The sequence below is a fragment of the Vulpes vulpes genome, chromosome 12 (genome assembly GCF_048418805.1).
Source record: "Vulpes vulpes isolate BD-2025 chromosome 12, VulVul3, whole genome shotgun sequence".
NCBI lineage: Eukaryota > Metazoa > Chordata > Mammalia > Carnivora > Canidae > Vulpes > Vulpes vulpes.
Window position 1 is genome coordinate 122,339,000 of NC_132791.1, and position 23,770 is coordinate 122,362,769.

A 23,770-nucleotide genomic window follows, 5' to 3' on the forward strand; every position below is an offset into this window, starting at 1 on the left:
TTATATCAACCACATTTTCTACAGTAGTGGTATGCAATAGGGTTTTCTGTGATGGTGGATATGTTCTGTATCTGTGCCATCCAGTCCAGTGGCCACTAGCCCCATGCTATTAGTAAGCACTTAAAATGTGGCTAATGCAAATGCAGGATGAAAATTTAAATAGCATTCAATTTTAATTCATTTAAATCTAGATAGTACCATTTCATAATATTCTGTGCCATCTTCCCCACACAACTAATGAACTGTTCCAAAAAGTATACTATTTTCACATATAGTCTGCCTCTCACACTTGGAAAAAGCACAAAATCCCTGTTGGAGCATATAATCTCTAGGTTTTTTTGCTCCAAAGATGTGATCATGGTATTTATCATGGTCTGCCCTACCAAGTAACCCATGTGAAGAACAGAGTTTTAGCTCTAAACAGCATTAACATTTACTGTCCCCTCCCTTTTCCCCATCTCACTCTGCTGTGATATCAGCATAAGAGCTGGTAGGGTAAGTGGGTTAGCTAAAAGAACCAGGAATAACTAGGGCAATGATCTGCATCCCGTAGTGCTGGAAGGTGGGGAAACTGCAAGCCGGTCCAGGTAGCTGGAACCACTCCCACCACTGCTGGCTTGTCATTCACTCTGCCTGGGAGGACAGGCAGAGGGTCCAAGCTAGCCACTTCCTGTATATCTATGCCATGCTGCCTGATTTCTGAAATTTTACCAGACCTCCTCCCTCTGTCCTAATATTATCTTAACAATAATGGCAAATGCTTCCCTCACCGACTAAAAGCTACCCACATATCTATGTACAACCATAATAATATTAAGATTGAACTTATACTATATGCTAAGCCCTATACTAAGCACTTATGTACATTAGCTCATTTGATGGTCACAATCACCATAAACAGTATGGGGTTTTTATTATCCCCATTTTACAGATGAAGAAAGAGAGGTCTGGAGGATAAGTAATTTGCTCCAGAACTTATAGCTGCTAAGTGGTAAAGCCAAAGTCCAGGTTCTTAATCATTACGCAATATTTTTATATGATGCTTGAGACATAAAAGGTACTCAGTAAATGTTTTTAGTTGAATGAATGAAAAAATAAATGAGTGGAGGAATCACTGGCTAACTCATTTATCACTTTATTAATACAGATAATAATATGCTAGCCTAAGTAAGACTATGAGCCTTAGACAGAATTGCCATTTGGTGAAAAAAATATATATATATATTTTTTTAATTTTATTTATTCATTCATGAGAGACAGAGAGAGAGAAAGGCAGAGACACAGGCTGAGGGAGAAGCAGGCCCCATGCAGGTAGCCTGACATGGGACTCGATCCCGGGTCCCCAGGATCACACCCTGGGCTGAAGGCAGCGCTAAACCACTGAGCCAGCCGGGCTGCCCCTGGTGAAAATATTGACTGTGACTTCTCCCTGTGTAGAAATGTGTGAACCTCACACCTATGTAAATTTATTTATTTATTCATTTATTTATTTATTTTTAAAGATTTTATTTATTTATTCATGAGAGACACACAGGGAGAGGCAGAGACATACACAGAGGGAGAAGCAGGCTCCATGCAGAGCGCGTTATGTGGGACTTGATTCCAGGACCCTGGGATCACAATCTAAGCCAAAGGCAGACACTCAACCACTCAGCCACCCAGGCATCCCTCACACTATGTAGATTTAATACATCTATTGTGCACAATCATTAATGACTATAAAGAAGCAGAAAGACAATCTGAATAAACATAATTAAAATTGTCAATGGAAATATTTTAAATGACTCTGAAATAATTTCTTAATCTTTTTCTGTTTTCACACATTAGTGAAATTCTTGGCAGTAACATATGTCTACAATTTCTACTGCATTTATCTTCAGAGACATCAGCATAAATGTACACAAAAAGGGCTCACATCTACCACCAAAGACCCCAAACGTGTCCTGGCTCTTAATCTGCTCCCTTTGTCTCCAGGCTTTTCTGCTAGTCTATACCCCTTAATCTTACTTAGACAATGCATTCATCTTCCTGCTCAAATGGTCAAGTGTTTTCAAACACTCCTTTTTCCTGTCAGATATAAATTCCTCTCAAGGCCCTCCCCCACATTGCTGGTACACAGGTTGGGTGCACAGGTTAGCAGGCTCCTCTCTGTCTCACGCATTTCCAGGGCTCATTTTCATCTCCCATGCCTTCATTACTATCCTTCTACTACTCAGATCTTGACTATGCCTCGTTCAAGTTCTGCTTCCTCATAAAACTCCTCTGACCACTTTTGGTTTTCTTAAAATCAAGGTAGATCTTATCTTAATCTTTCTGGAATACCCATGTCCTAGATAACACATGGTTCATGCCTGTTCTTTTTTTCAGGTTTCTGCTCAAATATCACTTTATCTGTTCAGCCTTCTCATGACCACCCTATTTAAAATGACAATACCCAGGGCACCTGGGTGACTCAGTTGGTTAAGCATCTGACTTTTGATTTCAGCTCAGGTCTTGATCTTGGGGTTGTTGACTTCAAGCCCTGCACTGGGCTCTACACTGGGTGTGAAGCCTACTTAAAAAACAAAAAATAAGTAAAAGTGAATAAATAAAATGACAGCACCCCTTCATCCAGGCACTCCCAAATCTCTTTGCCTAATTTATTTTTATTTTTCTTCCTAGCATTCATCACTGTCTTGTATATTCTGTATTTACTTGTTCGTTTGCTTGTCAGTGTCTCCTTGCCCAGAATGTAAAGTCCATGAGAGCAGGGAATTCTGTATGTTTAGTTACAGGTTTATCTCCAGAACCAAAAATATTTCCTAGCACATAGTAGATGCTCAATAAATCCTAGCTCAATGACTGAATATTCTTCTTTTTATAATTCAAAGGTCATAGCATGTTCCATATTATATCCCTTAACATTTAATTATAGTTTAATTTATTTTTAAATATTTATTTTTTAAAGGTTCTCCATTTATTTATTTATTTGAGAGAGAGAGGACCAGCGAGAAAGAGTGTGCGTGCAGGGGGAGGGGCAGAGGGAGAAGTAGACACCCCGCTGAACAGGGAGCCCAGAAACAGGGCTCAATTCCAGGACCCCAAGATCATGACCTGAGTCAAAGGCAGTTGCTTAACCGGCTGAGCCACCCAGTGCCCCTAATTCTAGTTAATTTAGAAGTGTGAATTTTTGTCTCTTTCAGTGTATTTCCAAGACAGATATAAATAGATAATTTCTGGTATCCTTTTATATTTTCTTCTCCTTCACCAATGCATTTTTTCTTTAAATATTCACTAAATATATGGAGTGCCCACTGTATGTCATTATATGCCACGTCCTTTTCTTTCAGCAAAAAAAAAAAAAAAAAAAACACCTCAGGAACGCAGAGTTACGCATAAATACACAAATAGACACAGAAGCAAGAAACAAGACTGAAAGAAAGAATAGTAAAAGACTAGTACAACCAAGAATCCAATATTAGTATGTGGGGACAAAGTGTACAGGGTGAGTGACAGACTGAGTAGGAAGAAAAAGGAAAAAAGAGACAGAATGATAAGAGACTAGAGTAGGATGTTGCCAAAGTAATCACCAGATGCCAGTGCTTAATATAAACTGTACTTAAGCAGATATGCAAATACATTCTACATGAATTTTTGAAATTCACATTTCAAAAATTATCTGCAGATTAGCCTGTGGGTAGAAATTAGATTAAGACTAGCGACATCTGGTGGATATTTTGGAAATAACTCTTGAATTTCTCTACGGTATAAACACTACACAAGCCCCCATACCTCTGGACTGCCATTCATAATAGGTTAGGGCTCCACATTACTAACTACACTATCATGAAATAATCTTTCTGCAGGACCTAAGACTTCACAGCAAGAGGTAGCCAGATTTCTACCAAGAACCCTTCTATCTCTCAGCTGTTGACCCTCTGTCTTCAGGGAGATATATATATGTATATAATTATTATATATAATTATATATATATATATTTATATATATTATTATATATTATATATATTTATATATATATTATTATATATATATTATATATATTTATATATATATATATATATATATAAAATCTGACACCAGGATTCTTCCTTTAAAAGTTAAGTTATTACCTAAAATGTTCATGTCATTTGATCTTTGACCTAGGGATTCTACTTCTGGAACCCAACCCAAAGGGAAAAAAAAGTCTTAAATGAGGAAGTCAATTTATCACGGGGGAGGGAAACCTAAAAGTCTAACAAACAGAAAAATGGTCAAGAAAATTAGAACCGTTATAATGTTTACCAAACATTTGTAACCACATGAAAACAAACATTTTTTAAAGATTTATTTATTATTTATTAGAGAAAAAAAAAGAGAGCATAAGCAGGGAGAGGGAGAGAAGCAGACTCCCTGCTGAGCATATAGCCCCGATGCAGAGCTCATGCTCTGAGATCATAATCTGAGTCAAAATCAAGAGTTGGATACTTCATAACTGAGCCACCCAGGGACCCTTTGATTCTTGCTTTTCTTAATGTTTGTAAATATTAAATTTAACTGTTCAAATGTTTGTTTTAGGGGTGCCTAGGTGGCTTAGTTGGATTAAGCATCCATCTCTTGATTTTGGCTCAGGTCATGATCTCTGGATCATGAGATCGAGCCCCATGTGGGGCTCCATGGTCAGTAGAGAGTCTCCCTGTCCCTTTCCCTCTCTGTCTGCCCCTCCCCCATTTGTGCAAGGGATCTCTCTCCTTGGGGGAAGACTAGAAGAAAATACTACATTCTAAAATAATAACAGTGATTGCTTCTGGAAGGGAGCATTATGGTTTTTTAAAATAATGGTTTACAATATTTCCCAAATGCTCTATAATTAACATGCATTATTTCTATAACAATTATTATTAAATCTTTTAAACAGCATATATTCTGATTAATTGCTATAATTTTTCAACATCTCCCTGATTTTAATAATGAATCAAAGCAGCTAGCATTTCCACTAAAAGGGGAAGCAAGAAAAGAAAGCAAATATATGACAGTTTTGTTCCAGGATCTGAGTCCTGATGGAGAAATCCCCAGTTGTGGAAATGTCCTAAAATTCCATTAATGTCATCACACTTCTTTTAACAGTATACCAGAAACTTACAGAGGGCTCTGCTGGCAGCAAGGTGTTACAGAGTCTCCTAACCACTTGAGTCCCCATCTTCAGAGTCCCTAGAAAAGCCGGATCACAGCCACCTTAAAATAGGAAGAGGGAGAATGTACAAAAATTCAGGACAGGAAAAAAGTTCCCAAGCTAAACCAACCTAGTAGGGTCAGGACCCTGCCTCAAATCTACCAACTTATGTCATCTAGAAATGGGACCCCAATTGGTGGGGAAATCCAGCCAAAGATAATGTAATCACAACAGAACTGTCCTAATGATATTTTAAAAACTAGCCACTTACGCTGAATAGTAATGAAGTAAAGAGCAATGCTTCCCTATCAGTCACCAAGGATGCATTTTTCCCTTCTCCCTAAGATTATCAGTTAATGACAAGAATTCTGAAGACAATCAAGACAAATACTGGGAGCTCTGCTTCTGGCATGCACTTCTATTCATCCTCAGGAATTCCATTTTAACCTAGAAAGTCTGCGTTTATATATTAAGGCAGAAATGTTGACATAACACTTTCAAGTTTACAAGTGTTATCACCTACATCATCTTATTTGACCGTCATAGTAAATAACTGTTGGAAATCAAGTTCTTGCTATGACGCTCCAGCTAGTAGTGAACCCGCGAGGAAGTTGCTCTGCCAATTTGCGGCGGAGGAAGTTTTCTAGTCACTTCTTTCAAATCCACCCTGTGCCAGAGAACAGGCCGGGAAAATGATGATAATGCTGACAATGGCAGCGACATTGGACTACATGCCATGTACTGTTCCAAGTGTTTTAAATACTCACAAATCTTCTTCTATGAGGTCGATACTATTACCACCAACTATTTTGTGCCATGATTCCATTTTCGGTACTATGTCGGTCTTAAAGAATCATCGCTCTCAGGGATACATCGAGGGGCATCGGTATTTGGGGAGGATGGCATACAGGCTGAAGGGGTACACGCCCTTAAATTCGTCTCCAAGCTCCGAGAAAGTCTGATTCAGGAACTGCACCCTAAGAACCTGAAAGACTCAGAGCCGGCTCAGAACCTGAAACTTCCGCCTCCTTCTTTCTAGCCGCCCCCCCCCCCCCCATTTTAACCCCTCCGAGGGTACCTACTTCTGATCTGGACGCTCGACCAGGAGTAATTCTATTTCCCAGGCATGCCCCCCCTTACCTCACCCCCCTCCCCCACTTTTCAGCACCTACTTCTTAAATCATCCGTGCGTCTGGTTCAGCATCTCGGTCCCCAGCCCTTCTGAGCACCGCCTCCTCCGGCTGCAGCATCGCGGCTGCGTCCCCGCTGCCATGGTGACGCGGAGGCCGGCTCGGCCTGGCCCCGCCCACCTCCAGCTGACGCGAGCCAGACCCTGCCCGCCTGGGCCCCGCCCCTTCTCGGCCGGCCCCGCCTCCTAACGGCCCGGACCGCAGGCTCTGCCGCCTTGGCCCCGCCCCCTGGCTTCCTGCCCCGCCCCCTGCGGACCGAGCCCGCTCCGCCCCCTGAATGCGGACTGGCCCGGGGAGCTCAGCCTTATGCAAAGATGGGAACCCGCCTCTTGGACGTCCTAACCACGCCGGTGCTCCGCCCCAGCCAAGGCCTGGGGGGTCCCGCGCGAAGCTCCTGAATTTCCCCGCTGCCCTTAGGCTGAGCGAGTCCTGCTTTACTTACGGAAAGCCCGCAGCCCCCCACCCGGGAAAACGCCACCAGGGATATTCCTTTTGTGATTTATTGATCCTAGCGGCTCTGCACCTGCAAGCCAAGGGGAGTTTCCAGGTCATGCAGTTCTGTCAAATGACTTGAAGTCCTTGTCACCGATGGTCAGAGATGGCTTCCTCCACGCCTCAGTCCCTGCCCTCGTTTGTCTGTTTAGGTTCTGGGACCTTTGACCCCACCACCGAAGGAATTGCCCAAGCCAGCTCTGGGGGGCTGTGTACAAGAACTGAGAATGCTTTTCCAGAGCACCTCTTTCTTCTTAAGCTTTGGAGTGTAAGGTGTGTAAAAGAGACACCGTTAAATTAAGCCCAACAAAATCAGCTCAAGTGCTGGGGTAATCTGGCCTGTCAGCACTTTTCTTGAAAGCAGGAGCAAAGGTAGAGGTCAAAACACTTCCTTCAGGCTCATCCTAGCCCCCTGATTTTGTGGAGCTCCATCCACACCTAGCTAACCCAAATACAACTCCAAGCTAATGGTGGCAAATAAAAGATAGGCCTAGGGGAGGGGGCAAGACTGGTGGCATTCATGGGGCTCTGGAGTTCTTTAAAACGTGGCAGGCATCTCTGGGCTGCCAACCAATTCCCCAAGGCAGATTCTCCCCTAAGGGAGTAGTGGTAAAATGATGGAAACAGGTGCGTCCTCCCCAGGGCTCACACCAGGGTCCCATTCTTGCTGTCATAGCGGGGTGTGGCCTGTGGGAAGCGGAGGATTGCATACTCCGTTGCATTTTCTGACTGGAGGTGTTTCACCTGCCGAGCAGAGCGAGGCTGGGTACAGCTGCACACTTGAATGTCTGCATAATGTAAGCTGCTCTCCTTGGACCTGAGGCCTGGATTCCTCTCCTGAGATCCGGGCTTCTCTAACACCTGCTCATACGTATGTCCTCTTGTGTTATGGACCTGCAAGAAATGGACAGCATGAAGGGAGATTCTTGGCTTGCTTTTGCCCCTCACCTACAAAGCAAGGTCAGTGATTCTGATGTCCCCTTGCCTTGCTCCTCTGTGGGACAGAACCAGCAAGTTCTGGTTCCAGATAATGGAGATGTGTCGCAGGGTGAAAATGCTGAGTCCTCAGATCCCATGTCAGTACAGCCCCCTGGAAGGGACAGAGGCCGGTCATTACCTTTGCACTGTGCTTGTGCCTGTGCTGCTGCTGCTGCTGCTGCTGCTGCTGCTGCTGCTGCTGCTTCAGTGTCTGTCTTGCTTGGCTTCCTGAGAGAAAGAAATCCAACTTAAATTCAGTCTCTCTTCTCTGTCTCTGCTGAGATTGCCTTCTTGGAATCTCTGTTTGAGTATTATGGTGGGCTTCTAACTAATCTCCCTGCCCCTGTTCTCACCTCTTTGACTGGTGACATTCTCACATCCAAACTCCTTTCATTCTCTGCCCACAATATCTTCCATCCTCATTTTACACTGGCCCCTAACACAGTACAATGTTGAGAGCCCATTATATGGCAGGCTGTGTGCCATGTTCTGGGGATAAAAGGATGAGCAGGCTATTTTCTCTGCCTTGGGGAGCTTACAGTCTACTAGGGGAGACAAATAAGTATACAGACTATTAAAGTACAATGTGCTAAGTGTTCAGCCACACCACACAATCGGTCACTTTCAAGGAAGGGTTAACTTCCTTTTCTTTCTTTCTTCCCCCTTCTTACTCTTTCTTTCTTTCCTCCTCCCTTCCTTCCTTCCTTCCTTCCTTCCTTCCTTCCTTCCTTCTATATGAGATAATTCCACTGCCTAAAATACCCTTTCTTCTCTGTTTTCCTCTTCCAGCTTGAGAACTTGCTATTATTCCTTCAACATTGGTGTTTTCTCCCATTCTCCCGCACTCTCACTCTCCTATGAATGTGAATCTATTATAGCACTAGTAGATTGCATTGCAGTTACTTGTTTATGTGTAAACAATTCTCTCAAATTTGATTTTGAGCTCTTTGTGTCCTTCTTATGCCTCTCTGCCTCCTTGGGACCCAGCAGAGCGCCTCGCATACACGATCAGTGCTCAATTAATTTTTGCTGGGTGAATGAAAGAATGAGCATCCAACCTTGCCACTCTGAGATGATGGAAAGGATAAGACCCAGAGACTCAGAGCTGGTCTTGAACCCTGGAAGATTTTCTCAGGTGTAGTATCTCCCTTTATCTCTTCTAAGGCTTCTCCTCTTTTTCATCCTTTTGCCTTTTCCAAAGACACAGGTTCTAGCAACTTCTCTAATTGGACCACTTCAAGCCCCCACCCTCAACATCCAGTTACCTGTTTTCTTTTTCCTCTGGGCAATTGATGGGCAGTTCCTGTAAAAAGAAACACAGATCACCCACGTGTAAGGGACCTGGCCTCCATCTTCCCATCTTCATCATTTGTTCTGTGGCCTCCTGAACGTTTTGGGATGAACTTCCCTCACTTCCTTCTAACAAAGCTTCACCCTAAGCCAGCCTAGGCATTTATCGATGGTACCGTATCTCTTCCACAAGGATGGTTCTGGAAGGTGAAGTGGTACAACTGACATAACTAAACCCAAAATACAGCCTCAGGCAACTAGGCACAACATGCCAGGGATATAGCTGTGTTGAGGGCTATTCTGGGATTGTCTAGCAGGCTAATCCCAGCAGAGGGTAAGGGAAACCTGCCAAATAATGGAATATTCCTGGATTCAGAGACCCTCTTGCTGCTGCTTCAGTGCTTCTTTTTTCAGGGTCTCTGCTAACATGGGATTCTCATCTGGGAGTCACAGGAGCTGCCACAACCAGGGCTTACTGGTTAGGACTCCTCAAAGCCCTTTTCTAACATGTGATCTCCCTTCCTGCTTCTCTGTCCTTGTTTTTAATTAACAGGGAAAGTGAGAGATATTTAACCTTTAACATCCACAGCACAGGGAGCTCTGAATTTGGTGAGTGACTCAGCTGCCTTGCCCTTGTTGCAGGACAGACCTCATTTCTGAGCTGTAGGACAGACTCATTTCTGAGCCCCTGGGGTCCCTGGTGGAGCCACTGTGTCTACGTGACTGTCAACTGTTTGATGGCCAGAGAAAAACACTTGTCTGAGGAAATAGGCTGAATAGTTTGGGGCTTACTCCGGATGCTTTTTCTTGCTAGTACATTTCCAGCTCTCTCCAGAGCCAGCCCTATCTGTCTGATTTCTGTCCCCCTAAGGAAATTTCCTTCTTATGCTAGTTAAAAAGAAAGAGGGAGGGAGGGAAACTTCTAGATCATGTCCTTTTTCCTCCTGTGGAAAAAATTAGGATTTTCCCGCATATATTTGTTTGTGTTTTGGTTTGACTTTTGGTTTTAATGCAGCTTGTTAAGTTGAGAGCAAATAGAATCACCATCTGAACTTTACACGTGGTTCAGGAGGAAAAGCTTTGAAACCACTTCTAGGTGTTTCTACCTCTGCCACTTTAGCTCTTCCTTTTCTTTTCTTTTTTTTTTTTTCTTTAAAGATTTTATTTATTCATGAGAGACACACACACACACAGAGAGAGAGAGAGAGAGAGAGAGAGGGGCAGAGACACAGGCAGAGGGAGAAGCAGGCTCCATGCAGGAAGCCTGATGTGGGACTCCATTCTGGGTCTCCAGGATCACACCCTGGGCTGAAGGCGGCGCTAAACCACTGAGCCGCCAGGGCTGCCCTAGCTCTTCCTTTTCTTAAAAAAAAATTTTTTTTTTACCTTTGTCTATTCATAGCCTTATCCTAGCCTCTAATTCCTTGCCCTTGTGGAGACTGTTCTCCTACTTACTTCTACTTAAATGGATAAAGAGAATATAAATTCTAAAGTAACAGATTTGGGCGACCAATTTTAGTGAATGGAGCCTTTCCCAAGCTGGATACTATACAGTGCCGGGACACAACCTAAATGGAATATTCAGTAAGTCTAATAGCTGATGGGATTTTATTTTTAGCTCAGAATTCAGGAAGCTAAATAGGCACTCTCCTATATTGGTAGTATGAATAAAAACTGGCTCAATTTTCCTGCACGGCAATTGATAAGAAGTATGAGGAGGCTTAAACATAAAGTGTGTACCCTCTGCTATAGCAGTTCCATATCCTAAGAAATAATCAGGTGCAAATATGGATGCTCATTGTAGCATTTTTTACAAGGGAATGGATATATAGGATATTTCTGACTGGAAATATTCCCAATGTTGGGCATATTTTTTTGCAATTTGCAAAAAATAGTAAATATCCTATATGTCTAACATTGGGAATTGACTAAATAAATGGCATCTCCAATAAATGGACCATTATACATCTGTTTAAGAAACATGTTGGAAGAACATCTAATAGCATGGAAAAGCTTATTCTTTAAGTTAACAAAAAGATAATAAGGCATGTTTTGGGATAAAAGCTATGCATGTAAGCATTTCAAAAGGATTACATGGAAGTGACCTTTCCGAGTCATTGGCTGTGCAGGTTGGGACAGTCTGAGCCAGGGATTCTGTGCTGAGATGCTTCAAAGCCTTGTTAAAAATGTTTGGATCCCTCATAGAGGCCTATAATACCCAAGTTTACCAGGAGATTTGGGTAGGAATGGGATTGATGGACTTCACCGTTTATAAAATCAGGATTGCTGATAAAAGAAGTAAAACTATGAAAGCTTTGAGTCCTGCACCTGCTCATGGTCATCATTATCCAGTTTTGCTTGGAGTACAAATCAGAACTTCAGTCTGGCTGTAAATCTCAGCAAGCTCTGTTAGATGGGAACATGAAGCATTGCTGTACACTTGTAGATGTGTTGTTTCCTTTGTGGCATGAATAAATGTAACTGTGAAGTGCGCCAAAAAAAAAAAGGATTACATGGAAATATACTAGGAAATATACTAAAATGTTCCTGCCATTTATGGTTGCTATAAATATATTTAGAATATTTATGGTTGCTTCCTATTTTCTGCTCTTTGGTATTTTCCAAATTTTCTTCAGTGAATGTGTGTTACTTTTATAATCAGAAAATAATAATAATAATGATATTTTATTTTTTTTTATTTTTATTTTTTAATAATGATATTTTAAAATAAAAATCTTTTTAATCATCATACTGTCTTAAAGTCTCTAAGTTTATTGAGATAGTAAGAATCAGAGGAGAACAGTATTTATCCAGTCCTATTAATACTTTAAAATTTTTTAAAATGTATTTATTTGGGGAAGAGAGAGAGTGAGTAGGAGGGAGAGGGAGAGAGAATCTGAAGCAGACTACCTGCAGAGTGCAGAGACTGATGCGTGATCCAGTTCCATGAGCCTGAAATCCTAACTCGAGAGTCAGACCAAGAGTCAGACACTTAACTGACTGAGTTACTTAGGCGCCCCTGGTCCTAATAATATCTTAAGAGGAAAAAAATATGTTTTGGTTGTAATATCCAGGGTAGTGTTTCTAACCAGGCCCTAGAGTCAAAGTGATGGTATCAGACTAGCCGTGTGATATTCAGCAAGTTTTTAGCTTCATCAGGCTTTCATTTTTTATTAACAAAATGAGAATAATAATAGAAGCTAAATCCCATGGACTTTTGGAAGAATTACGTTAAAAAAATGTAAAATACAGGTACCTGACATATAAGGAACATCAGTAAAAGCTGACTGCTATGATTAGCACCATCAGAGAAAGAATTAACCAAAAATGAAGACTGTGAAAACTTGGCACAAGGGAAGCAAAAGAAGCTGTGACACCCTTTCTGTAGAAATGCTTAGATGCCTGGGCACTTAGGTGGTTCAGTTGGTCGGTTGAGCATTGGACTCTTGATTTTGGCTCAGGCCATGATCTTAGGGTCATATAGTCATGCCCCGCGTCGGGCTCCCTGCCCAGTATGGAGTCTGCTTCCCCTCTGCTCCTCACCCCGAATACAATATCCCTCTCTCTCTCAAATAAATGAATCTTTGGGGAAAAATTTTTTTAGAAGACCCTAAATGTCCTATGTCTATGGGACATCTCAGAGTTTAAAAAGTGCACCCCTCCACCCCCACCAATCCTGATTAGCTTCTGAGAAACTCATTATCATTTCTAATTTCAGATAGGCCAAGTGAGGCCCTAGAACTTTGGTTTCTTTTTTTTTTTTTTAAAGATTTTATTTATTTATTCATTAGAGACAGAGAGTGCGAGGCAGAGACATAGGCAGAGGGAGAAGAAGGCTCCATACAAAGAGCCCGATGTGGGACACGATCCCAAGACCCCAGGATCACACCCTGAGCCAAGGGCAGAGGCTCAACCGCTGAGCCACCCAAGCGTCCGTAAAACTTTGGTTTCTTACACAAGAAGGCAGGGGCCAAATTACCTCTTATTACCACATCCTCTGCATCTGTCATTATATCTGGTACATATAGGCATTCAATAAAAATGTTTGTTTGAACGAGTAGTAAGAACAGGACTGGAACCCAATGTACTGATTCCAAATTACATGTAGCTTTTCAAAGGACCTTATCTATTTCTCTAAATATGATGATGATTTTTTTCACAACCAAGACATCCTCAAGACTGACCCAGGCATGGGAGATATAGCCAAGAAAACAGTAAACAAGATAAAACTAGGTCTGGGAATTTAGAGTGATTATATCTCTGGGAAAAAGCAGTAAAGACACTACAAATAATTTATTGTGAGGCTTTCACATATCCTCTGCTCTTCAAACCTATAATCTAAACAACATAGGTCGTGTTAGCTATATTGTCTACCTGAGGACAAAGAGAAGTTACAAGACTCGCCTAAGGTCACACAGCAAGGAAGTGTGAAAGCTCTAATCCAACATTCCATGGATATTCTCCTCTCTACTTCAGCTCTTTTAAATAACATGTCTCCAAAGCTGCTTTGCTTGATGTGGGAGGCAGTATTATGCACGGGTAGAAAGTATGGGGTCTGAAGTCAGACAGGCCTGGGGTGGAATGTTGGTTTATTTGCTCACTAGCCATGTGACCTGGGAGAAGTTAACTTCTCTGAGCCTCAGCTTCTCAGCTGTAAAAACAGGAGGAGTAAGGCCACCTCCCTCATACTATTGTTGGAAAGAGTAAAGGAGATTGCTTGAAAAGTGCCTAGAGCCTGGTAGCTCTCGAACATTATAATTATGATGATCATCCAGGGAAGAAGGGAAGGGAGCAAAAGGAAAGGAGCAGAAGAGGAAGACAAGGAGAAACCAAGCCAATTCACCATTCCAGTCCTGCTCTGGCCACGCGGCAGTCAGCATGTTTGGCTATGTTTTCTGAGGCTTTCTGAAAGGAGTCAACACAGAAAGAGGTAATGCTCTGGTGTTGGCACCTGGAGGTGTGCCAGGCAGAGGGAGGTGGCAATGGGAGGTTGGTAGAGAACTATCTGTAGGCTTTCTCTTATTCTCTGGGCCTCCACGTCCACCAACAGAGCCATTACCCTCCCCCACTCTGCCCCTACTCACCAGCATCCCCGGCAGCAGAGCTGGTTTCCCATGGTGCTCTGTCTCGGAGGGAGCCCAGCTGTTTTTCTACATAGAGGGTTGTGGATTTCCTGGTTCCTGGTTTAGCTTTCAACAGCAGTTCCCAGGGAGTCTCTGTCAGTGTCAGATTTCAACCTAGCCGGTTGGACTTTGGAAGCCACCTGCTGGAGTGATTCCCAGGTGACTCTTTCCAGCCAAGGGGTAGAGGAACACACATGGGCTCCAGGTGAGAGCTATCTCACCTTTGGGATTTGGAGCTGCTTTGATGAAGCCATGAATGTTGAGCTTCAAGCTTCAGTGAAAAGAAATCTGAGATAGGAAGGGGCTCTGGGTTTCCTTAGGAAATGTTTCTCTACCACCTTAAACTGTCATTGAAATATAGCCTCTATAATGGAGTGCAGACTCTTACCATATGTTTCCCCAGCACTACTCAGGTTTAATGGAGTTTCACTTTCAAAGTAACCAGTATCAGTTTCTTATTGTCCCTGTCCAGAATCTGGGTTTGAATACTGGAGTCTCCCGGAAACTTAAATTTAGAGAAATTGACTCCTTCTATATGCTCCCTTGCTTTTGGAATTAATGTGGGCAGGTCACTTTTTCTACTTGGGTGAAAAGAGAGGACTAGACTCATTACCTAATCCCCTTTGTGGTCAAAAATCATATGGTTCTAGGATTGGCATGGCGTCAGCACTTCCTGATCACTTACTTCCTCATCCCAGTACAGAACTACAGAAGCTCCACTTCCAACTCAACTCGGCTTCTCCTTCCAATGCCAATGTTATATTCATTCTACTCTCACCAGCAAGTAGGATGCAGTTGAGCAAATTCCTCTGTAGACAATATGGGCTCTGGGAAAATTTGTGAGCTTGTCTTCAATGCTCCCAACCCATCTTGCTCAGATGTCCGGTTATCTGTGTGCCCCTGCTGGGTGCTCAGGACCCATAGCTCAGCCCTGGGCTCCATAGGGAGTGGCCTGCACACTCTTTTTTCCTTAAGAGAAATGGGAATATTTTTTCCTTAAGAGAAATGGGAATAATGGGAGTGATAGTTTTATAGGATTTTGGTGAACATTAAATGAGATAAAGTAAATAAAGCTCTTGTCCACAGCCTGGCACATGGGAAGCTTTCATTAATTTCTAGCTATTGCTATTACTTCTTGTTCTCAGCTAATTGTCAGATGGAAAAGCATTTTACTTTATTATTTTGTGCTGGATCATTGCACTAGCGTCTTACTTCATGGCTGTGCTTCTCCCCGGTAATTCCTTTTGTATTCTAGTATTAACTGTATTCCTTTCACCCCGATACCCAAACTTCTTAGCCTGGCACTCAAAGCCCTCCAAAATCTTGTCTCTTTTCAGCCACTTTCCCTAATTTAAAGGGAGTTTTTAAATAAGATTTTATTTATCGAGAGAACAAGAGCGAGAGAAAGAGAACAAGAGTGGGGGGATGGAGGAGTGGAGGGAGAAGGAAGAGCAGACTCCTCACTGAGCAGGGAGCCCAACACAGGGCTCAATCCCAGGCCCCTGAGATGGTGACTTGAGCCAAAGGCAGCCGCTTAACTCACTCAGCCACCCAGCCTCAGGAAATGTAAAGGAAAGTTTTAAAGGAAAACACCAAAGAGATTTTATGACCAGAAACTCCATAGGAAACCACAGTGTACTGTGGTATGATATACCTTAAGCAGCATTTATGGAATTCTAGAATGATAAATAAGGGTATCAATGATTCACGGAAGTCTGTTCCAGTGGGCCCATGACTGGAATAATAATTTTAGGTCTACATGTTGAATTTCAAGTTACATTGTCAAAAGCCAGTGTGTTCAAGAGAAAGTTGTCTAGGTAACAAGTGGTTTGGAAAGTCCTAGGGGCGCCTGGCTGGCTCAGTCTGAGGAGCGTGCAACTCTTGATCTTGGGGTTGTGAATCTGAGCCCCATGTTTGGTGTAGGTATTGCATAAACAAACAAACAAACAAACAAATAAATAAACAAACAAACTTTAAAAAAATGTCCTATAAGATATGGTTAAAAGAATTTGGTATATTTACTTGGGAAAGAGAAGCCTTTAGAGGACAGGATGATTATTTTAAAATATCTGTAAAGGACTCCTAAGTGAAAGAAGGATTGCATTTATTTTCTGGACGTGACCAGACCAATGAGCAGAAGTTACTGAAATGAAGATTTGGGGTCAATAAAAGGAAGAATTTATGAGAAATACATCCAAAAAGTTCTGATGAAGAACTGCCAAAAAGAACTTACAAAGTTCTAAGTTCTCTTTCACTTAAAAAAGTCCCAAGAGGAAGTTGACTAATAGTTGTAAAAGAATTTCAGTGGTATGGGGATTTGGACTAAATCAGAGGTTTTGAGTTTTTTTCTAGCTAAGGAACCCCCTCTTTGAAATAAAACTAACATAACAATAATAATAATAACAATAATAAATAATAATAATAAAAATAACAATTCCAAAATAGATCAATGGAAATCATTCTGGCTGAAGTCTGAATAAAGATCTCTTCTATTTCTTTTTCTTCTCAACTAGATGTAAGGTTCCTGAAAGTAGACAATAAAAGAGCATTTTAAAAAAATTATGTTTATAATGTACATCCACCACAGTGCCTTACTTGGGGGTTGAGAAACACTTGTCGAGTGAATGGATGAACAAATGAATGTGTCAATAGTTATTTCTCTGAGGTACGCTTTCATTTTTGTTAAATGGTAATCCTTTAACCAAGAATTGAATTATTTGAATGAGGGCTCTTATCTTGAGAATCCACAGATCCCTAAGAAGGGGGGTTATAGGAATGGATCTCAAGAGCTGTGTGAACTTGTTCAAATCGTAAGGCAAGCTTGAGTGTATTTTTATGGGAAGAGGATCATACGGCTTTTGCTAGATTTTTCAGCCGGGTCTTTAACCTTAAAAAGTTCAGAATCAACCACTTAAATGGAAGAACTTCAGGTGTCCACCACAACCTAGTAAAATATATGTTTTGGGGCAAGGAGGTCTTCTGGACCCTTCTCAAATCAACACATGCACAAACTACAGAGAGTAACTGAGGAGCCAGATGCCCACACTTTTCTGAACACACCATGTCCCTAGTATTAAGAGTCTGCTTCCAAAGGAAGATTCCCTGGCCGCCATCACCATATAAATAGCTCTAGTGCCCCTGCCTTTAGTCTTGGACTAAGTGATTCCTCTCTTTGGGATGTTCCAAGATTAGAAACAGATGCTTTCTCTCATAGACCCTGTGCACAGGTTGGAGACACTTGGTGGTTTGGTGACAATGGCAGAGGCGTCTGTGTCTGTGCCCTGTGTATGCATTCTCCACCGCTCAGAATCAGGGACCATTTTCAGTGGACAGATCTTACTCTGGGAAAACAGGGCTTTAGGCAACTCTCTCCAGCTAACACTGTTTTCCCAACCCCTACCCGAAACAGGCCAGACAGGCTGGAGACCCTTGTTTTTGTGTCTCTAATCACCAGCTCAGACAGTGCCCTCTGGGCTGTTTGGATGGCATATCCCTTTCCCCTCCCAGGATCACTCTCTCTTTTGTTGCATTGTGAGAAAATTACAGCTAGGAATTTGATCTGGAGCCAGTGTCAGCTTCCGGGTATGATCTCAGCATCCAAGTGTGAGCTCAGGGTGCTGTGACGTGGGGCACATCTAACGGAGGAGCTTTTGTCTCGCTGGCTATGGCCTCTTCCCTCCCTGCCCATCCCCTCGTCCAGGCCACAGAACAGGGAGCAGCACAAACAAGGCCCTGAGATTTGGGTTTATTCAGCTCCACCCAGAACTAAACCAAAGGCTATGACATGTCTCAAGGGACCAAACCATACATTGTGGGCCATGCACTCTCCCCCTCCCCCCAAGGATGCGGCTACCTCTGGGGCGGTGGGCAGCTGCTCATACCACCGCGGGGGGTAGAAAGGGGTTCACTGGGTGCTGGCTCAGTGACACTCAGGGCTCAACCCTGGTTGCCTCCTCCTCTTCGTCTGGATCGGGAGGTGCAGGGAGCAGGGAGATATAGACCTCATTGACCTCCGTGTCCAAATGTCGGCCACCCCGAGGTGCCTCCAGGTTGAGGATGCCATCGTGGGAGAGAGCCGCCCGGACCCGCCAGGGGTCCACATCGGCGGGCAAGACGTAGGTGCGGCAGAACTCCCGGGACACGAAGCCGTGGCGGTCCAGGCGCTGGGGGTGCCGCGCAGACACCTCCAGCAGGTTGTCCACAGTCCTTACGGTCACCTCGTCGGGCGTAAAGTGGCTCACGTCCAGAAACGCCTGGAACTTGCCGTCGCTGAGCCGAAGCTCAGACGCCCCTGCCCTGCTACCCTCGGCGGCGCGGGCGGCCCGGGGCCGGACATAGTAGCCATGGTAGAGGGTGGGGGTCAGGATCTCTTCGGGCAGGAGGCCTGAGGGGCAGGATGAGGCAGGATGAGCTGGGGACGAGGGGTGAGGCCAGGGCGGGGCCCAGGGGCCGAGGTGGGGGTGCGGAGGGCAGGCCGGGCGGGGACCGCGGGACAGAGGGGAGCACGGGCCCAGCCAGGGGGTCAGGGCCGGGCACCTGCCCGAGGTCAGCGGGAAGGGGACCGAGCCCTGCCTGGCGGGGGCGGGGGCGGGGGCGGGGGGGTCCGGGTGGGAGACGGCTCGCCCCAGGAGTTCAGTTAAGCCCGGAGTGGGGTGGAGGCCAGGACTGTCGGGAGGTCAGCCCGGGATTCAGGAGGTGGGGGTGGGGGTGCGGGTGGGGGCCCGGGGTGGCGTCTGGGCCATACCTTCTCCGAAGCGCTGCTCGCCCAGGCGGCTGGGGTTGGCAAATTCGTACTCTGTGGTGGCCGGGTGGGCGTGGGGCACCGAGCGGCCCGACATGGCTGGAGGCGTCGGCGGCTCCGCTCCGAGCTGCAGCCCCAACAGAGCAGCGACCCCTCCAGCTGCGGGGCGGGCGGGCCAGGGCTCGGTCCGAGGTGGGGGCGGGGTCTACACCACCCAAAATAGTGCGGAGCCCGGGGTGGGGGAGGGGCGGGGCCGGGCCCCTGAGCGCCTGCGACAAGTGTGTGACCCGCGCCGCCTGGACCCCCGCGCCCCCCCCCCCCGCGCGCCCTGCAGCTGTCGCAGGCGGCCCGAGGGGACAGCTGGGGGTCCTGGCTGGGCAGCGAGCTGCGAGCTGCGAGCCGCGGCGGGAGGCCGGTCCCGAGGCCCTGGAGCGGCCTAGCGGCGACCCTCACCCTCACCGTGGGCGCATTTTCCACATTTCCTCCCTCTGTCCGCCCAAGGCCCAGGCACCCTACACCCGACTGCACAAAGCTGTCCTGCGCGCCGTGTCAGGTGAAAGATGCAAGGAACTTTCCCACCCTTTTTTGGGGTGGGGTGAAGGGTCTTCTGCCCAGACGAATGTCAGGGTCCTCTCCTGAACCAGGGTCAAGCCGGGGCGCCACACAGATGCCTGGCGCTGACTTGCTGGTGATGGCTGCTCTTCTCCAGGGACCCACAAAGAGTTAATGTCCCTGGGGCCCAGCCTAGGAAGATTCCAGTTCCTGCCCAGGCCCAAGATAGTCACTGGCCCAATTCCCCTGGCACGCTAGGCTGGAGAGGAGGAGGAGGGGCACAACAGCCGCCTGCTTGGGATTCCTGACTCCCTCCCATCTCCAGAGAAGGGGGTGTGGGGGGGGCACTACTGGGTGTGGAGGGAAAGCTAGTGCAACAGGACCAGGACAAGTCACTGGCCAGCTCAGACGTGTTTGTATTTCTCTTTTCTTAGCTCAGTGAGTACTGGGTATGTGTCACACTGCCAAATCCCCGATCACAAGTCTCCATGAACGGGCGGTGAGCTGGGATAATAAAACTCCTGACATCACCATTCCAGAAGCTTCACAAGACTGCGTATATAAGGGGCTGGCTGTAGCTGCGGCTGAAGGAGCTGACCAGCCAGCTGACCCCCTCCACTCAACCTAGCCACCATGGACATCGCCATCCACCACCCCTGGATCCGCCGCCCCTTCTTTCCCTTCCACTCCCCCAGCCGCCTCTTTGACCAGTTCTTCGGAGAGCACCTGTTGGAGTCTGATCTCTTCCCAACTTCTACTTCCCTGAGCCCCTTCTACCTTCGGCCACCCTCATTCCTGCGGGCACCCAGCTGGATTGACACCGGGCTCTCAGAGGTAAGTCTCTGCCAGGAGAGGAGAGTTCTTCCTAGAACCTCCTGGAAACATATCCACCTGCTCTCCTTTTTCTCTCTGCCTGAATATGGCTATGTCTAAGCATCTTAGGCACTTGTATGTCCACCAGTGTTTAAGAAAGACTAGGCTACTGGTTCTTTCCACCAGTTTACCTGTTTGTATTTGATGCTCCACTGTGTCCTACTTACTGCCTTTTCTCCACGGGCTGTGAAGATCGCCCTCTATCTCCTAACTTCTAAGTAGGATGCCCCTTTCTGGTTTGGTTCAGAAAGATCTACAGGGAAAGAGCTGCCTTCAGACTCCTTTGCTCGCCTCTTCTGATATCTCATACTCCTGACAAATGTTAGCATCTCAAGTTTCAGAGTCAGGAAACAGTCCTGCCTCATTCTGAGCTTTTCACTTCCACTGAATGGAGCTGAAGACAGCAAACACTGTTGACTTTCTTTCTATTCCTTCCTCTAAGATTTTCCAGGTTTCTCAGCACTGTGACAGGGCACTGACCTGTGTCCAAACCTGATAAGAACAGGGCATAAGTCCAGTCTTGGGACCCCCACTTGTCCTAAGAGGGTGGGAGAAAGGGGGTGAACAGATAAGCTTGACAGAGCTGTCACAGAGAACGCTCTGGTTTAAAAATAAATATTCAAATGTGAGTAAACAGGAGCTGAGTGAGCAAGGGCTTTGGAAGGACAATCAAGACCAGCAGAACATTCCAGATTGAGTGGGTGGGAAAATTGGCAGGGGCCTGAGTAAAAAGAAGGGGCCTTTGTCTCACAGACAAATGACAAGGCCAGGCATTGGGGTCAGAGAGGCAGCAGGAGCCGTGTCCAGATCCATCCTTGTGATTGCTCCCCTGGGTAGTCTGTCTTTCTTCCTGTCCCTGTACATGAAATTTGGGTCTGATGACTGTGAGGCATGCCTTGGGTACCACTCCAGTGGCTCCCCTGAACCAGAGAGCCATGTTTATTCAAAAAGGGATTTTTACCCAAAAACAGAAGGATGAACTACCTGGAGAGAAAGCGAGTCTGCAGAACGAAGAGACTGCACTGATGCAATCCACATTCCTACCATCTTTTCTCCTACCCTCTCCTCTCTTGCTATTTCTAGATGCGTCTGGAGAAGGACAGATTCTCTGTCAACCTGGATGTGAAGCACTTCTCCCCAGAGGAGCTCAAGGTCAAGGTGTTGGGAGATGTGATTGAGGTGCATGGCAAACATGAAGAGCGCCAGGTATGTAGTGTGTTTTCTCTTCTGCTCATTCATCCACTGTGTGCTACATGCCAGACTCAACCGTCAGCCTCTGAGCCTGGCAACTGTCCAGTCTTAAGCCATGAGGGTCTGGGACCCGGACAGACCTATTTTTGTTTGGGCCAGAGAAGAGATCTTATTGTTTGTTTTGATATGATTGCCTTAGGTGGGATATATGGGATGTTTATTTCCCATTTAAGCCAGTGGTATTTGGCCACCTTAGAATCATTAGGGGAATGGAAAAGAAAAATCTCAGTGCTTAGACATATCCCAGACCAATTAAATCAAATTGTTTTAGAAGTGGGCCCCAGGCATCAGCATTTCTAAAAGCTCCCTAGGTAATTCTAATAAACATTCAAAGTTGAGGACCACTGATTTAGGAATAGTGCTTGTCGGACACCAGGTTACTTTACGTAATTAAATGAATTGCGTGTATCCTGAAGACCTTTGACTTTGAGCCTTTCTTTTAGATGTTCCAGAATGCTCTCATCTTTAGCTCATCTAAAATGCTGAACTACTTGGGTTTGTCTAAGTTTCAGAGCTGCATTCAGCAGCTAGAACCCTGAAGCCCATGTGGAAATCAGTTCATTGATAGCCTGTCTACATAAATGCTTGAGATTGAGCTGTATAAAGGTTGGGGTCAGGTAGTTTTTAGCAGAATTCTAGAGAATGAAATAGCTTCTCATTAATTTCTGGGAGGGTTTTTAAAAGAGTCTGCTTCTTACCGATTATTGAGAACCCATATACTTGTGCATCAAACAGTATAGTTTGAGGTCCTTGGTCTGTTTCAGCTTTGTTTATGTGATTTAAGTTTGGGTCATAGTCTCCCTGGATGAAGTTTTATTGTTGTCATTGTTTTAGCAGTGGTCCTGTTGGTCTGGGACATTCTGGGACATTCTGGGACATTCCTGAAGAGTCAGGATAATTTCTGGACTTCCTTAGGGACTCAGATCTTCAGTGCTGAATGATATTTCAGTAGGCCCAACACTGATATAAACCTTTGGGAAATACTCCTAAAGATATCTATGCTTCAGTTTGGAAGAGCTGTGTAGTTTTCACTGTTTCAGATTTCTCAGACTCTCATTGGTGGGAGTGACCACTTAGGCAACTTTATTTTAACCCCAAACAGAACAGTCATTTGGTTTTCTCTTGTTGCAGTGGTGTATGGTCACATGTCAGGGGAAGGAGAATGTCTGAGTTCTCAGCAAGTGGTGCCATTTCCTGTTCTTATCTCTCTCTTTCTTCTTTCTCTTGGATTAGGATGAACATGGTTTCATCTCCCGGGAGTTCCACAGGAAATACAGGATCCCAGCCGATGTGGATCCTCTTGCCATTACTTCATCCCTGTCATCTGATGGGGTCCTCACTGTGAATGGACCAAGGAAGCAGGCCTCAGGCCCTGAGCGCACCATTCCCATCACCCGTGAAGAGAAGCCTGCAGTCACTGCAGCCCCCAAGAAATAGATGCCCATTCTCTAACTGCATTTTTTAAAACAAGAAAATTTCCCCACCAGTGAATGAAAATCTTGTGATTAGTGCTGAAGCTTATTAATGCTAAGGGCAGGCCCAAATTATTAAGCTAATAAAATACTATTCAGCAACAGATAACTGTCTTGTGTTTGAATATTCTGTATTTTTAAAAAATAAATGTGAAAATACAGCAGATCCATTTAATCACCACATTATGATTTAGGGGACTCTGGGGATATTAAGTCAGAATGGCTGTCTCTACTACTTACTAATAGTATAAATTTAGCAAGTCAACCTTTCTAGTCCTTAGGTATTACATTTGTAACACGTGGAGCTGATTTGTACACTTGTAAAGAGTAAATTCAGGAGGAAATGTAGGTAAAGCCCTTGTCAGAGTTCAAGGAATATCAGTTCCTCTCTCTCCTCCTCTGATTTTGGCACTCATTTTCAACAACAAATCTGAAAGATCTCTGGATAAATATGCATAAAAGACCTTAGTGAGTCTCTGCAGTTAATCCTGTTGCCAGGCAGGAGGTGGTATGCCAAAAGTGATATTTTCCTACTGATAAGCAATGCCTTCAGCTAATTCGCAAGAGAAATGAATAGGATTTGAGTCACTATCACCAAACAAGCCTTTCATTTGTAATCTCCAAATTATTTATCAAATATCTTGGATCTAAGACTGGG

The 23,770-nt window shown here is 44.8% G+C and overlaps 4 protein-coding genes and 1 pseudogene across 10 annotated transcripts in view; 2 read left to right on the forward strand and 3 right to left on the reverse strand.

The window, feature by feature from the left end:
- The window catches only part of DIXDC1 (DIX domain containing 1), a 70,874-nt gene extending 64,406 nt beyond the window's left edge, over window positions 1-6,468 (reverse strand). Inside the window, exons 1-2 of one of the 3 annotated variants that reach the window (XM_026006827.2) lie at window positions 6,323-6,468; window positions 5,121-5,212 (exon numbers count right to left, since the gene is read on the reverse strand). In XM_026006827.2, the coding sequence (XP_025862612.1) occupies window positions 5,121-5,177 (57 nt within the window). In that variant the 5' untranslated portion in view covers window positions 5,178-5,212; window positions 6,323-6,468. Of the gene's footprint in view, window positions 1-5,120; window positions 5,213-5,673; window positions 5,818-6,322 lie in introns of those variants that run through there. The other 2 variants (XM_026006824.2, XM_072729814.1) reach the window with 2 other exon arrangements.
- CRYAB (crystallin alpha B) overlaps window positions 1-23,221 on the forward strand; it is a 28,585-nt gene extending 5,364 nt beyond the window's left edge. Inside the window, exons 1-4 of one of the 5 annotated variants that reach the window (XM_072729821.1) lie at window positions 7,694-7,792; window positions 19,951-20,350; window positions 21,473-21,595; window positions 22,874-23,221. In XM_072729821.1, coding sequence (XP_072585922.1) covers window positions 20,150-20,350; window positions 21,473-21,595; window positions 22,874-23,077 — 528 coding nt within the window. In that variant the 5' untranslated portion in view covers window positions 7,694-7,792; window positions 19,951-20,149 and the 3' untranslated portion in view covers window positions 23,078-23,221. Of the gene's footprint in view, window positions 1-7,693; window positions 7,793-13,753; window positions 14,031-18,807; window positions 18,899-19,039; window positions 19,157-19,950; window positions 20,351-21,472; window positions 21,596-22,873 lie in introns of those variants that run through there. The other 4 variants (XM_072729820.1, XM_072729818.1, XM_072729822.1 and 1 more) reach the window with 4 other exon arrangements.
- Window positions 6,825-14,342, reverse strand: C12H11orf52 (chromosome 12 C11orf52 homolog). The gene is made up of 4 exons (XM_026006832.2): window positions 14,185-14,342; window positions 9,076-9,113; window positions 7,950-8,038; window positions 6,825-7,726 (listed from the first exon to the last, which is right to left on the reverse strand). Exons 1-4 carry the CDS (start codon window positions 14,214-14,216, stop codon window positions 7,478-7,480), a joined length of 408 nt encoding a protein of 135 aa, XP_025862617.1. The 5' UTR covers window positions 14,217-14,342; the 3' UTR covers window positions 6,825-7,477.
- LOC112925983 (ATP synthase subunit ATP5MJ, mitochondrial pseudogene) lies at window positions 11,159-11,683 on the forward strand (annotated as a pseudogene).
- Window positions 17,953-19,100, reverse strand: HSPB2 (heat shock protein family B (small) member 2). Its single transcript, XM_026006830.2, has 2 exons — window positions 18,968-19,100; window positions 17,953-18,607 (listed from the first exon to the last, which is right to left on the reverse strand). Exons 1-2 carry the CDS (start codon window positions 19,059-19,061, stop codon window positions 18,153-18,155), a joined length of 549 nt encoding a protein of 182 aa, XP_025862615.1. The 5' UTR covers window positions 19,062-19,100; the 3' UTR covers window positions 17,953-18,152.
- Window positions 23,222-23,770: the final 549 nt, after the last annotated feature.